General features: G+C 37.3%; 1 protein-coding gene across 3 annotated transcripts in view; it reads right to left on the bottom strand.

The window, feature by feature from the left end:
* The window catches only part of DYNC2H1 (dynein cytoplasmic 2 heavy chain 1), a 499,560-nt gene that overhangs the window by 393,483 nt on the left and 92,627 nt on the right, over positions 1-13,450 (bottom strand). For all 3 annotated transcript variants that reach the window (XM_033947955.1, XM_033947953.1, XM_033947954.1), the window contains exons 21-24: positions 6,425-6,574; positions 5,864-6,069; positions 4,313-4,468; positions 3,362-3,476 (exon numbers count right to left, since the gene is read on the bottom strand). In XM_033947955.1, coding sequence (XP_033803846.1) covers positions 3,362-3,476; positions 4,313-4,468; positions 5,864-6,069; positions 6,425-6,574 — 627 coding nt within the window. The remainder of the gene's footprint in view (positions 1-3,361; positions 3,477-4,312; positions 4,469-5,863; positions 6,070-6,424; positions 6,575-13,450) is intronic.

Raw genomic sequence — 13,450 nt, 5'->3', positions numbered from 1 at the left:
TATTAACCTTTGATATATTTAGTCATATTTTACTCCTAACATTTCATTAATGTATCTTTATCCATTCATCAATTTTTAATTTATATTTCCCCAGTATTATAGTTTATATCATAAAATTTTATCTTAAACATATATTTAATATGGTATTGATATTTTTCCTATATCTTATACTTTCTATTTCATCAGTTCTTATCATCCTTTAAAATCTAAAAAGAAATATCCATATCTTTATATATTATTTTAATATTCTTTTTTTTTTTTTTTTCTTCTGCTTTTGTTTTTTATTCAAGTTTTTATTTCTTTCTGATCACTCTTTACTCCATCCATTCATATTTTACTCTTTTAAGTTTAGTCTCTTGAGTTTTCATTTTGTCTTTTTTTGTCTATTTCTTCTTTATATTTTTATTGTCTTTTCTTTAGTTCATATTTTTCTTTCTTCAGTATTTCAATGTCTCACATTTTTATTTTTATTTTTTATTTTTTTTTTCACAATGTCATCAAAACCAATCTTGATATTTTATGTTAAAATGACATAGGTTCTGATTTTGAAAGAAAGGTTTTTAGTTTTTCTGGATCTTCAAAATACAAAGATTTATCTCCAGATGATACTCTCATTTTTGCTGGATAATACAATCCGTATTTATATCCTTTTTCTTTTAATTGAGGTCTCAAGTCTAATAGTCTCTTTCTTTTATTTGCTGTGTTTTTAGCAAAATCCGGCAAAAACCATATTTTGGATCCTTTGTAATTTAGATTTTTGTCTTTCTTGGCAGCATTTAATATTTCTATTGCTTGTTGGTATCTAAGCATTTTGAATATTAGTGGTCTTGGTCTGCCTTGATTTTCTATATTTTTTACTGGGATCCTATGCGCTCTTTCTATTTCTATTGGTTGTTTTAAATCCAGTTGTATTTTTGGAATTAAGTTTTCTAGAAATTGTATGGCATTTTTCCCTTCCAAATTTTCTTGTATTCCAAAAAGTTTAATATTTTTTCTTCTTCCTCGATTTTCATAGTCTTCCAGTTGATCTTTCAATTTATTCAGTTCCAAACTGTCCTTTTTGCATCTGTTTGCTTCACCTTCTAAGACCTCCGTTTTAGTTTCTAAGACAGTTGTTCTTTTATTATTTATTTCCATTTGTCTATGGATATTTATTATTTCTTCTTTCATTTCAGCCATATTAGTCACAGTCTCTTTAAGCATTTGTTTAATCTGTCTCAGTTCTTCCATAACTTCTGCTTTACTCAATATATCAGGTTCTTTAGCAGGAAGTGGGATCTTACTTGGTGTAATTTGATCCTGCTTCTGTCTTTTTGCTGACATACCAGCCTCATTTTTATTTTGTCTGGTACTTGCCATATTCCTGAACCTATTTTTATATTTTTACAGATTTTACCTTCTCCACAATCTTTATGCTCAGTGAGATTTCTGTCCACCACACCTTCGATGCTATGCTGTTGAGGAAATAGCAAAAATTTTTTTTTTTTTTTTTTTTAAATTCTTTTGGGATCCCTTCCTTCAGGGTTCCTGTCTAATTTCGTTGGAGGGTATTTTCAATTGGCACAATTTTCATCAGTTTTTTGATGTCACACAGTACAAAAAGAAAATCGGCTCCTTACCCTCAGGATTTCTATTCAAAACCGGCGTTACTTCAAACTGCCTTAATTTCAGACTGACAGGCACTAGCCTTTCACCAAAATTAGTTTAAATGGAGGAAGCTTTTATCTTTTCTTTTTTGTCGTTGGTTAGTTCAATGTCAGTATACCGTGGTCTCTTCCCTCAGGGCTTTTATTTATTTTAGTTTCGGCAGGTGGAGGGTAGTATCGGTTGCCACAGTTTTTGCCTATTTTAATTCTCCACAGTTATTTTTGATGTCGCTCAGCAAAAACAACCGGCTTCTTATCTTCAGGGCTTTGCTTTAACACCGGCGGAGGAGGGCTACATCAAACTGCCATATTTTTATCTTTGACAGGCACCAGCCCTCAACCGAAATCGGTCTGAAGGAAGAAATTTTTTTCTTTTCTGTCGTTAGCTAATTCAATGCTCAATAGTCTTCCTTCACTCTTTCCAGTATTTTGCTTTCAATGTCACTCTTTATAACACAAAAAGAAACCGGCGAAGGAGTAACTGATCTCCTTAACTCTCCGCCCCCAGGGCTCCGTCTCAGCGCCGTCAGGAGAGGGCTGCATCCAACCGCCACAGCTCCAGAATTGACCGGCACCAGCCTCCCACCGAGATCGGTCTTCTTTTTACTTTTTTTTTTCTTTTGCCGTTGGCCAGTTCAAATATTCAACATCCCGCACTAGCACAGAGAAAAGCCGGCAGAAAAAAAAACAACAGCCTTACTTGTCTCCTTCCCCTCAGGTCTTTCCTCAGTACCGGCGGAGAAAGTATTATCAAATTTTCTCTGTTGGTAGATATATATAAGTTTTATCAATCAGCATTGATTTTTCTGTCAAAAATAAACTCGAAGGGGAAAATTTTTAATCATTTGTTGCCTAGTTGAGAGGAGCGCCGCGATCACACGTCCATTTGTGTGCGCGGTAAGCCACGCCCCCGGGGCTGGAGAATTCTGCTGAGTTTGTCCGCTAAGGAATTCTGTTCCCCCTGAATGTAGATAGCTTTCAGGAATAAGTGGCGAGCTGTGGCCCAAGACCAAATCTTCTGGGCTTCCTGACACAAGAGAAAGAAAGTGAGATGGCCACCTATAGGTTAAGGTAGGTGGGTAGATGTTTGGACGCTGGCTATGCCCTGGAGAATTAAGTCAAAAGGGCTGCGTAGGTTTTTGCTGTGGAGGCGGCTTCACAGGTTGTTGCTGTGTTGGTCTAGGAGTCTGACGTTGTTGTTGACGTTGACGCCTAGTTTGCTGGGGAGCTGATGGCAATGGACAAGCCACTTTGAAAAATGCGACTTCTTAGCTCCGCGGAAACTAAGAAACTGGGGACCGCGTGCCTCTGTCAGGCGGGAAGGCACTCGCGCGTGCGCGGTGCGGCCTACTGGAACTTTCCAAGTTCTTAGAGTGCAATCACTCTAAAATTGTCCGTACCGGGGCTCCGTCGGTGCCGTCACCCATCAGTCAAGAATATGCTGCCTGCTTGTCCTGGGATAAAAATAGGTACTACCTTTTGATGCACCTACTTTTTGCAGAAAATTCCTTGTTTAGAATGATTTCTTTTTTTCTAATTGATATTGTTACTGATTGTAACCCGCTTTGATGACTTGACCTAAGTGGTATATCAAATAAATGTAACCTTGAACTTAGATGTATAGCCATTTTCTGCAGTAAAACATGCTTTACATGTAGAAAATGTTTCATAAAATTGCCTTCACAAAACTCATAATAATACGAATAATATCTTACTTTGTACTTGTCCACTTCTTTTTGCAACTTCACAGACATTGTATTGTGTTCTTCTATCTTCCTCAACTTCTCATGCCAAATCAGAAGGTATTCCTCAAAAACATAGGCTTTGCTCCTGTGAAAACAAAAATATTTACTTATTTATTCATCTGTTTTTATATCCCACTTGTTGTAAGCATACATCAAAGCAGTTACAATAATAAATACATTAGAAATAAACTAAAAATTGATAAACTTTGGCATTCAGATTAATCCTGGACTCTTTCTTCTCTCACACTCTAGTTCTACCTGTTACAATCCTGCATCTCCCCCACACTTGTTTGCTACCAGGGATATGTGCATGCAATAATATTTCAGGCATACTAGCAAACCAAATGCACAGCAATGAATGCATTTTCCTATTTGCTATCCTTACCAATCTCCAGTTATTTGGTTCTTTGGCCCGTTCTGGCTCTCTCACCATTTATGTGAGTTGGATGACAACAGCGAACGCAGGGGACCCTTGATAAAGCACAATAGTGCGAAACATGTCGGGTCATCCTCTCCCGGGTCACACTTGTTAAGCTAAGTGCTTGAAAGTATATCGTATTTATTGAAAACTTAAATAGAAAATAAGCTAAGAAATAAGAAAAAAATAAAAGACATTCTCTAAGAAGATTATTAGTTGGCCAGTGATGAGGGGCCATGTAATTCTTCCTGCTATAAAATTGTAATTAGCGGTAGAGTGGTGGGATGTTTTTGGTATTAGTATAAGTAGTTCCGGAATTATTTGGGATTTAAAAACTGACATCAATAATTTGGACCTAGAGTGAAGTGACATTTCATTGCATTCTATAGAGAACCCCTGTTACAGGTAAGCAATTTTGTAAAATATATATACAGACACACATGTATTAGTATATTATTTGCACTAGCATACAGTATAAAATAATAAAGAAAAATAAATCAGACCTAAATGTGATCCAATCTTCCCTGGCTTTTTCATGAAAACCTTGGTAAAACTCCTCATAAAGGGACCATATCTTTGTGCAGCTCTCAATATCTCTATAGACGTCGTCTGCCAAGGAGAAGTCTGGCAACTCCAAATCAAAATGGTGGTGGTCTTCACTTAAAGTATACAACAATAATTTATTATTATTAGGATTGTATAGCACATACCAGATATATACAGTGCTGTACAGAGATATATAATAGAAAATCCCTACATACAATCTAGTCAGGAAAGACAAAACATACTACAAAGACAAATAGGCAAAAACAGCAAGGCAAAGACAGAAGAATTAAACAGGTGGTTAGAGACAGGAGTACATTAGAATCATGAAATATGGTTCTTGCATTTAAGAGTAAATATTTAAGAGGACTCTGGGTTATGAAAAGTTTTACTAGATTCTCTCTTCTTATTTTGAAGTTAATTTTAAAGAAATTTTCATGGACGAAAGTGGTTTACATGCAAAAACAAGCTTTAATAAAAATGTCCTGTCAGTAGATTGTAAATTTATGCACATGGGGCAGATTCTATATAGTCTGTCTAGAAAATTGGAGCTAATGTGGCACTAAGCACGATTCTAAAAAAGCTATGCACACTGTATAGAGTCATGCTTAAAGCCGCCTAAGCAGCATTAGGCATCACAATTTTAGGAGTACCCTATTTATGCCAGGGTTTTTTTGGCCTAAATGCCTGCACCGAAGTTAGGAACGCAACAGTGCCTAAGTCAAAAACAGGTGCCTCACTCAAAAACACACCCAATTTTAACTATTCGCTTTGGACTAGGCACTTACATTTTACAGAATCCCGTTTTTTCGAATTATGCTCCTAAAATTCAATTAAGTCCAATTAGCATCAATTATGAGATATTAAGTGCCAATTATTAGCACTGATTAAGCCTATCAATCAATTAGACGCCTATGTCAGCAAAATGAGCTGATGAAGGCACCTAACTTTTTTAGGCAGACTGTATAGAATCTACCCCATATTTTCTATATGTGTATACATATACTCCAACTGAGTAGCTGCATCCCAGTTGGTGTTTGGAGAAATTCGTGTTTACATCCCTTCTTTATAAAATACATTACATTACATTACATTAGTGATTTCTATTCCGCCATTATCTTGCGGTTCAAGGCGGATTACATAAGAATTGTCATGAAGTTACAAGATATATAGGTGGATTACATAAGAATTATCGAGAAATTAAGGTAATATGTGTTGAGTAATTAGAACATTTTAGATTTGATAGGAGTAGACAGTGTGGTAGATGGAGCTTGGGAAGGAACTGGTCGTGTTAGATAGGTTTTATGTATTTTTTGAAGAGTAGAGTTTTTGTTTCTTTTTTGAAGAATTTGTAGTCTGTGGTCGAAGACAACAGATTGGTGATTTGTCTGTCTAGTTTTGCTGCTCTGGTGGCCATGCATGTGTGTGTAAATTAAGCTAGGAAAATTGTGCATGCCACACAGATATATATTATTTTAAAAAACAGAAATTTCCTAAAAAAATAAGCATACATTAGTTTGATTTTAGTTGCTTCTAGTTCCGCAAATTCTGTCCTCTTTTCTTTTATGGTCTGTGCACTCTTTTCCAAAGTTTCCTGCTGGCCAGTTTCGATAATGTCATCATTAGGCTTGAACTGATCCCAACGAGCTTTAAATTTTTCAATTTCTTGAAGATAAATCTGAGCCCGAGAAATGACATTTGCTTTCATAATTTCAACCTGCAAATCAACATAATTAAATAAATTTAAGAACATAAGAACATAAGAATTGCCGCTGCTGGGTCAGACCAGTGGTTCATGGTGTCCAGCAGTCCGCTCTCGCGGCGGCCTCTAGGTCAAAGACCAGTGTCCTAACTGAGACCAGCCCTACCCGCGTACGTTCTGGTTCAGCAGGAACTTGTCAAACTGGAGGGTGTTTTCCCTTATAATAGCCTTCGGAAGAGCGTTCCAGTTTTCCACCACTCTATGGGTGAAGAAGAACTTCCTTATGTTTGTTTTATGTCACACCTTTCTGGTATTATTATTTTTAGAAATACGATATGAAAGCCTACTGGGTGCCCCATATCATTCTTACCTGTTCTTTAACCATAAGCTGATGACTTTCCATCATTAATTCAAGTTTATCCCATTTGGCTTTCAAATTGCTAATGGTTTCTAAACCACCACCTGCTACTGATCGTAACAGACGATTTTTGTCCTCAGCTTCTTGAAACAGTGGCAAAATCTAAATGAGGAAAATGTTTAAGTCATTAGCATTATCTGACAAAATGCAAATCCTATTTACTACGTATATTTCCTATAATCACAAAATGGGAGAAACCCTTTAGTAATGCAACCCTAGTACCTAAAGAACAATATTTAATGAGGTAGTTCACCAAGTAAATTTAAAAATAAAGACAGCTGACGTCCAATTTAATTGACTACCTTCCACATCTTTTATGCTATGAATGTAAAGCAGTAAATGCAAATTCATTTGGAAAAAAAGCTATTTTGCCATCCAGTAAGCAGCTGCAGCAAGCTTATGGCCTACACCAGGGGTGTCCAACCTGCAGCCCCGTGAAGTATTTTGTGCGGCCCCGGTCGAGGGCGATGCAGTGTTTTCCTCTGCTGCCCCTAGGTGTTTACCATCTTGCCGGCTCCCTCCTCTGTCTTGCTGCAGTGTTTGCGTGTTTGTGTGGCCCCCAGAAACATTTTTTCAGCCAGTGCGGTCCATGGAAGCCAAAAGGTTGGACGCCCCTGGCCTACACCATAAGACCCTGATTCTATAAAGTCCATCTAAAGTTAAACACTGATATAGGCACCTAGTCTATAAAACTTAGGCACCCATTATAAAACCGTGCTTAGGTGGCACTCAGCATCCTAACATTTAGGTGACTCAATTTATGCCAAGGTTTTCTATGCCTAAAGTTAGGTGCTGATATCAGAGCCTAATGGTACCTGATTCACAAAGAGGCGCCTAACTCAAAAACATGTCCATGATCCACCCATAATGATGCCTACTTTTAGGGCTCCTTTTATCAAGCCACGCTAGCGGGGTTAGTGCGCCGACTTTTAATCACGCGCTAACCCCCGCGCTGGCCAAAAAACTACTGCCTGCTCAAAGCAGGCGTTAGCGGCTAGCGCAGCTGGCAGTTTAATGCACGCTATTATGGACGTTAAACCGCTAGCGCGGCTTGATAAAAGGAGCCCTTAGTGTAGGCACTTTGGGCTAAGTGCCTACTTTTTATAGAATCAAGGTTTTCGAGTTAGATGCCTTTCAATTAAGTCCAATTAAAGCTGATTTGAAGTGCTGAGTGCTAATATATGGTAAACACTGATTAATCCTACTGCTCAATTAAATTAGGTGCTGACAATTTTAGGCAGACTTTATAGAATCAGGGCCTGAGTGTTACGGTTCAAGGGTGTTACAGACCCATCGCACCACTAGTCCCATTCATGGCTATTATCCATGGCAAAACCGGCACTGCAAGAAAAGCATACACTCCTAGTCTTAGCCCTGCCATCCAATATTTTCTCTCTTCCACCAAACAACATTTACAGTTTGCTGCTGTTGACCAGTGCTCTGCAGCAGTTGTGCCAACACTGGAGTAATTTCAAAATTTTATTCCTGAGGAAATTCTGCATAAAATTTTGGAAAATGCTGTGCACAATATTTAAAAGTTCTGCAAAATTGTGCATTTTTTATTTGTAGTGTTTTTGCTAAGAATTTCCACATCAAAAGGCCTGAAATTCCCTCCTGTCTTTTCCCTCCTTAGCTCCAACCTCTCTAGTTCCATCTCTCCCTCTAATCCTCAGCAAGAGCCCTAATTCTGACCCCAAAGTCTTCTCCCACATACGGTATCTTCACCTCTTATTCTGCCTTTCCCCAGGCACTCACCTCTTCTTATTCTATCTTCTCCACCCTCAGACTTGATTTTTCGTCACATTAGTGGCATATTCTATTTTTTTTTTTTTTCAAATTCTTTATTTGTTTTCAATCTTACATCAAGTGCACAAACAATAAAACAATACAATTAAACACATCACTTGACAATCTTTCTGATTTATTTTACAATACATAAAATTACCACCCTCCCCTCCCATCATTCCTCTATTATTTCCCCAATAAGAAAAATGTAAAATATACCTCCCCCTCCCCCCAATCATTAGACGGTGTATATTACAATAGAAAATGGTGTTTACTCATTACAATAAGAAGTTAATGGCTCCCAAATTTTATTAAATTTCTTATAGCTTCCTTGTTGTATAGCTATTCTAAACTTGTTATGCAGCCACATCCATGGCATAATCTTGGCTTTCACTGCTCCCCTCCTCCAAAACCCCATGGTACATTCTCACCTTACTCCCACATGGCACACTCATCTTCCTCTCTCCCTCCTCACAGTTTCCCCACGACACACTCAGTTTATTCTGCCTTCTCTCCCCTTCTCCATAGCAGTTTGTTGTGCACCCTCCCCCGTGCACAGTTTGTTCTGCCTGCCCCCCCCCCCCCACCTATGACACACTCAGTTTGCTCTGCCTGCAGCCTCGCCATGGCACACTCACTATGTTGTTACCCCCTCCCACTTTCCTTATGGCACCTTCAGCCATCAACAAGTCTTTCACCCTATCGCTCCTACCTCAGAGGTACAAAGGGCAAGATTCTCAAAAGTTTAACGCCGTGCTAAACTGTTTTTCGGTGGTTTAGACTGTATGCAGTTTAGCGGCGGATTATCAAAACGGATTGCTATACAAAAAGGTAATTATAATAAATTTATAAAGATCTGGGGGCCATTGAAAACCTACTGTAATGCCATTTTCTATTGGAAGTATATTTGCAAATGGGGGAAGAGGGGGAGGGTGGGTTGTCTAAATTATACGGAAGGTTTACATATAAATAAGAGTATTTGTATATTTTTGATTAAATATGAATGGAATGGGTGGGTGGGATGGGAATAAACTTATGTATCTGAATATACTAAGAAAATTAAAATGATGTATTTAATCTTAAATGTTTTATTAATTGTACACTTGATGTAAGTTTTAAAAATGAATAAAGAATTATTATAAGAAACTAAAGAGTGGACTTAGAGATATTTGGAGCATTGAGATTAAGCATCAAATTAATGCATCTCAATGGTCACGTATTTGTTTTTGGTTGTTTTTTTTTTTAATCTTTATTCATTTTTGAATCTTACAACAAGTGAATTAAACATAATAAAACAATTTTCACATTTCACTTGTATTTACAATCAAATATTCTTATATGATAAATTAAATACCCCCCTTTTTATCCATATTCCTATTCCATATGATATACATTCCCCACCCCAACCCCACATATATTCTACCCATGTGCTAAAATGTCTGATCATTAGAATAATTAGTCAATGGCCCCCATATTTTTTTTAAAATTATGAATATTCCCTTGTTGTAACGCTATCACCTTTTCCATCTTATATAAGTGACAAACTGAACTCCATCTGTGACAAACTGAATTCCACCAAAATGTATAATTTAATTTAGTATAATCTTTCCAATTTTGGTCAGCAATGGCCACGTATTTGGTCCTGGAGATGAAGTGCACAATGTCTGCTTCTATGAGGCAAACATGGATTTTCCTATTGCATAGAACACTCTGGACCCCTGTTCGTTTACAAAAATTGGATTGCTCTAGGTCTAATAGATGTTGGCATTGTCACTTAGATGCTGGAACTTTAGATCATTTATTGTTTTATTGTCCATTTATTAAAACTTTTTGGATGTCTATTTGGGACCAAATAAATCAGCTATTGGAAAATTATGTAGCATTATCATAGGATACAATTCTATTTGGCATACTGATGAGAGCTAAGCCTCAAATATCTGCTAATAATAATAAGCTTTTGAAGATATTGACAGGAGTTGCCATTCAACAAATAACATAACTGGAAAGATTGTACAACACTGAATTATTGTTTTTGGTGGAATTCAGTATGTCATGAGTTTAAGATGGAAAGAGCGTTGGCAGTTCATAAAGGATATAATAAATTTAAGGATGTGTGGGGGCCATTTATAAGGTATTATAATGAATAATTTACACTTTTCCCAATTTTAATTTTTATTGTGGTTTGGGGGGATGGGTTTTTATAATTTATATGAATGATAAGATGCTATATTTAGGTGGTATTTTTTTGTTGAAAATGGAAGTGGGAGGGGGTGGGGGTTAAATCTTCTTGTTGTATAATTGTAGATTTTCAAGTGATCTTGTATTTTCAATGTTTGATATTTATTGTACACTGTTGTAAATTATAAATGAATAAAGAATTAAAAAAAAAAAAAAGAATAAAGAATTATTAAAAAAACAAAAAACAAACGGATTATCACCATCTTAAGCGAGGTTTCTAATAGTCTCCGACACTGACATGCAAATGGGCTTTTATAAAAAATTGAATGCAATAATTATTAAGTTTGTTTGGCTTGGCAAAACACCTAGAATTGCTTTGGTATCTTTACAGAAATCAATTAAGGAGGGTGGGGTAAATTTCCCAAATTTCTATAGGTATCATCAGGCCTATATTTTACGTCAAGGTATGTATTGGGTCCTCCCAAATCTCATTGAATACACTCCAGATTGGTTATACTTGGAATGGCGACTCCTGTCTCCTTTACATCTTTGTCACATTCTCAGTATCAAGATGCCCAGATTGTATAAAGAAATAAAATAAACTTTTATTAGATACATGGAAAACTCTAAGATATGTAAGTAATTTAACTGAAATTCCTATTAGTAAATCGACAAATCAATCTATATGGCTAAACTCCAAGATTCAGATTGGCGGGAACTAAGATTGTCTGGAGGCATTGGTTAAATGCAGGAATACGAACTTTAAATGATGTTATTTCAAATGGAAAAATGCTTGAGTTTACACAATTGCAAAATAAATTTGGACTGAATAAATCACAATTTTATAAATGGTTGCAATTGAAGCAGACCATTCAGGCAGGGTTCCCTGAATGGAAAACTTTAAATTTTCAATACAGCATGGAATTTATATGCTTCCAGGCAGATTTTCTGGGTCACCAGGCCGCACAGTGGTATAAAGTTATTAGTGAATTGGTTAATAAAAAACCTAAAAATGGTCTTAGGGATATTTGGAGCATTGAGATTAATCATCAAATTTTGGCATCTCAATGGCCACAAATTTGGTCTTGGAGAATAAGATGTACACTGTCAGCATCTATGAGACAAACTTGGTTTTTTCTTTTGCATAGAGCATTTTGGACCCCTGTTAGATTACAAAAATTAAATAGTTCAATGTCTAATAGATGCTGGCATTGTAAGCTTGAAGTAGGGACTTTGGATCATCATTTATTTTTCTGTCCCTATATATTAGCCTTTTGGAATTCGATCTGGGATCAAATAAATTCTTTATTAGATAATCCTGTAGCATTAACTTATGATACTGTGATATTTGGCATATCTATGAGGAAAAAGAGTCAGATATCGGCAAGTAATAACAAACTTTTATTGATTATGACAGGAGTTGCCATGCAACATATTACTACAAATTGGAAAGATCACACAAGACTTAATTTTAATTTCTGGTGGAATTCACTATGTCACATATATAGAATGGAACGTTCAATAGCAATACAAAATGGAAATTATAAAAGGTTTAATGAAATATGGGGGCCATTGACATTGTTTTGTAATGAATAAACACCATTTTATTAACATTATTTATGATTGGAAGGGAAAGGGGAGGGTTTATATAAATGAAAAAAAAAAAAAAAAAATGTAAAAAAAGAAATATGACAAAGATTGATTCAATTAAATAATTGTATGGAAAGGGAGGGGGGAAGAAGGGTTTAGATATATATACCTTTGTTATGATCTTGATAGATTTATCAAGTGATGTTAGTAAATCTATGTATTACTTATATTGTACACTTGTTGAAAGTTTAAAAATGAATAAAGAATTATAAAAAAAAAAAAAATAAATGAATAAAGAATTAAAAAAAAAAAAAGAATAAAGAATTATTAAAAAAACAAAAAACAAACGGATTATCACCATCTTAAGCGAGGTTTCTAATAGTCTCCGACACTGACATGCAAATGGGCTCTTCAGCATTAAAATGAGCGCTCCGATGGATTATATTTTTTTCAAGTTTTTTATTTATTTTTTCATCTTACACCAAATACACAATATTACATCATCTGAACTTGTACAGAAAAAAGCGGCATCAGCTTTAGGCGACAAAAAAAAGCGACTGGTCCAGGGGTGCCGGTCAGTGGCAGAGACTGCTAGAAAACCTGTGTGTTGTGATGCAACAGAAGAGATGCCAATTCTCTCCGCTGCATCACAATACCCCTTATCTAACATCCTGGCTGTGATCCCTCCCCCCAACCCCGTAGCAGAAGAGATCCCCACTCTCTCCTGCTGCATTAAATTAAAAAAATCCTGCCCAACCTGACCCGAATGCACCTCACCCCCCCCCCCCCGGCAACAGGAAAGATGCCCACTCTCTCCTGCTGCACTAAACTACCCTGCGTGGCTCAGCTCAACCCCTCCCCAGTCTCTGCCACAACCCTCTCCCTTACCTGAACAGATGAGTCGGACAGAGGTGGATATCCTCATTGCAGCTGCTGCTGTGTCGTCTAAAATGGATATTCCCCTCCTTGGTGCATCTTGGGATGCACCGGGGAGGGGCCTGAGGCTCTGATTGGCCAACAGTGTTTAAGGCCCCTCCTATGGGTCCTAGGGCTCTGATTGGCCCGGACACCTCATAGGCGGGGCCTTAGACATCCGGGCCAATCAGAGCCTTAGAACCCTCCTGGGTGCATCCCAAGATGCACCAGGGAGGAGAATACCCAGTTTAGACGATGCAGCAGCAGCTGCGATGAGGATGTCCACCTCATCTGTTCAGGTAAGGGGGAGGGGTGTGGTGGAGTCGGGGAATGGGGGGTACTACCAGTGAGGGAGCGGTCGGGTCAGGTCGCACAGGGTAGTTTAGTTCAACAGGAGAGAGTGGGCATCTCTTCTGCTGCTGGGGGGGGGAGAGGGCGCATTCGAGTCAGGTCGGGCAGGATTTTTTTAATTTAGTGCAGCAGAAGAGAGTGGGCATCTCTCCTGCTGTG

The sequence above is a fragment of the Geotrypetes seraphini genome, chromosome 6 (genome assembly GCF_902459505.1).
Source record: "Geotrypetes seraphini chromosome 6, aGeoSer1.1, whole genome shotgun sequence".
NCBI lineage: Eukaryota > Metazoa > Chordata > Amphibia > Gymnophiona > Dermophiidae > Geotrypetes > Geotrypetes seraphini.
This window is presented reverse-complemented; position numbering and strand designations above follow the sequence as displayed.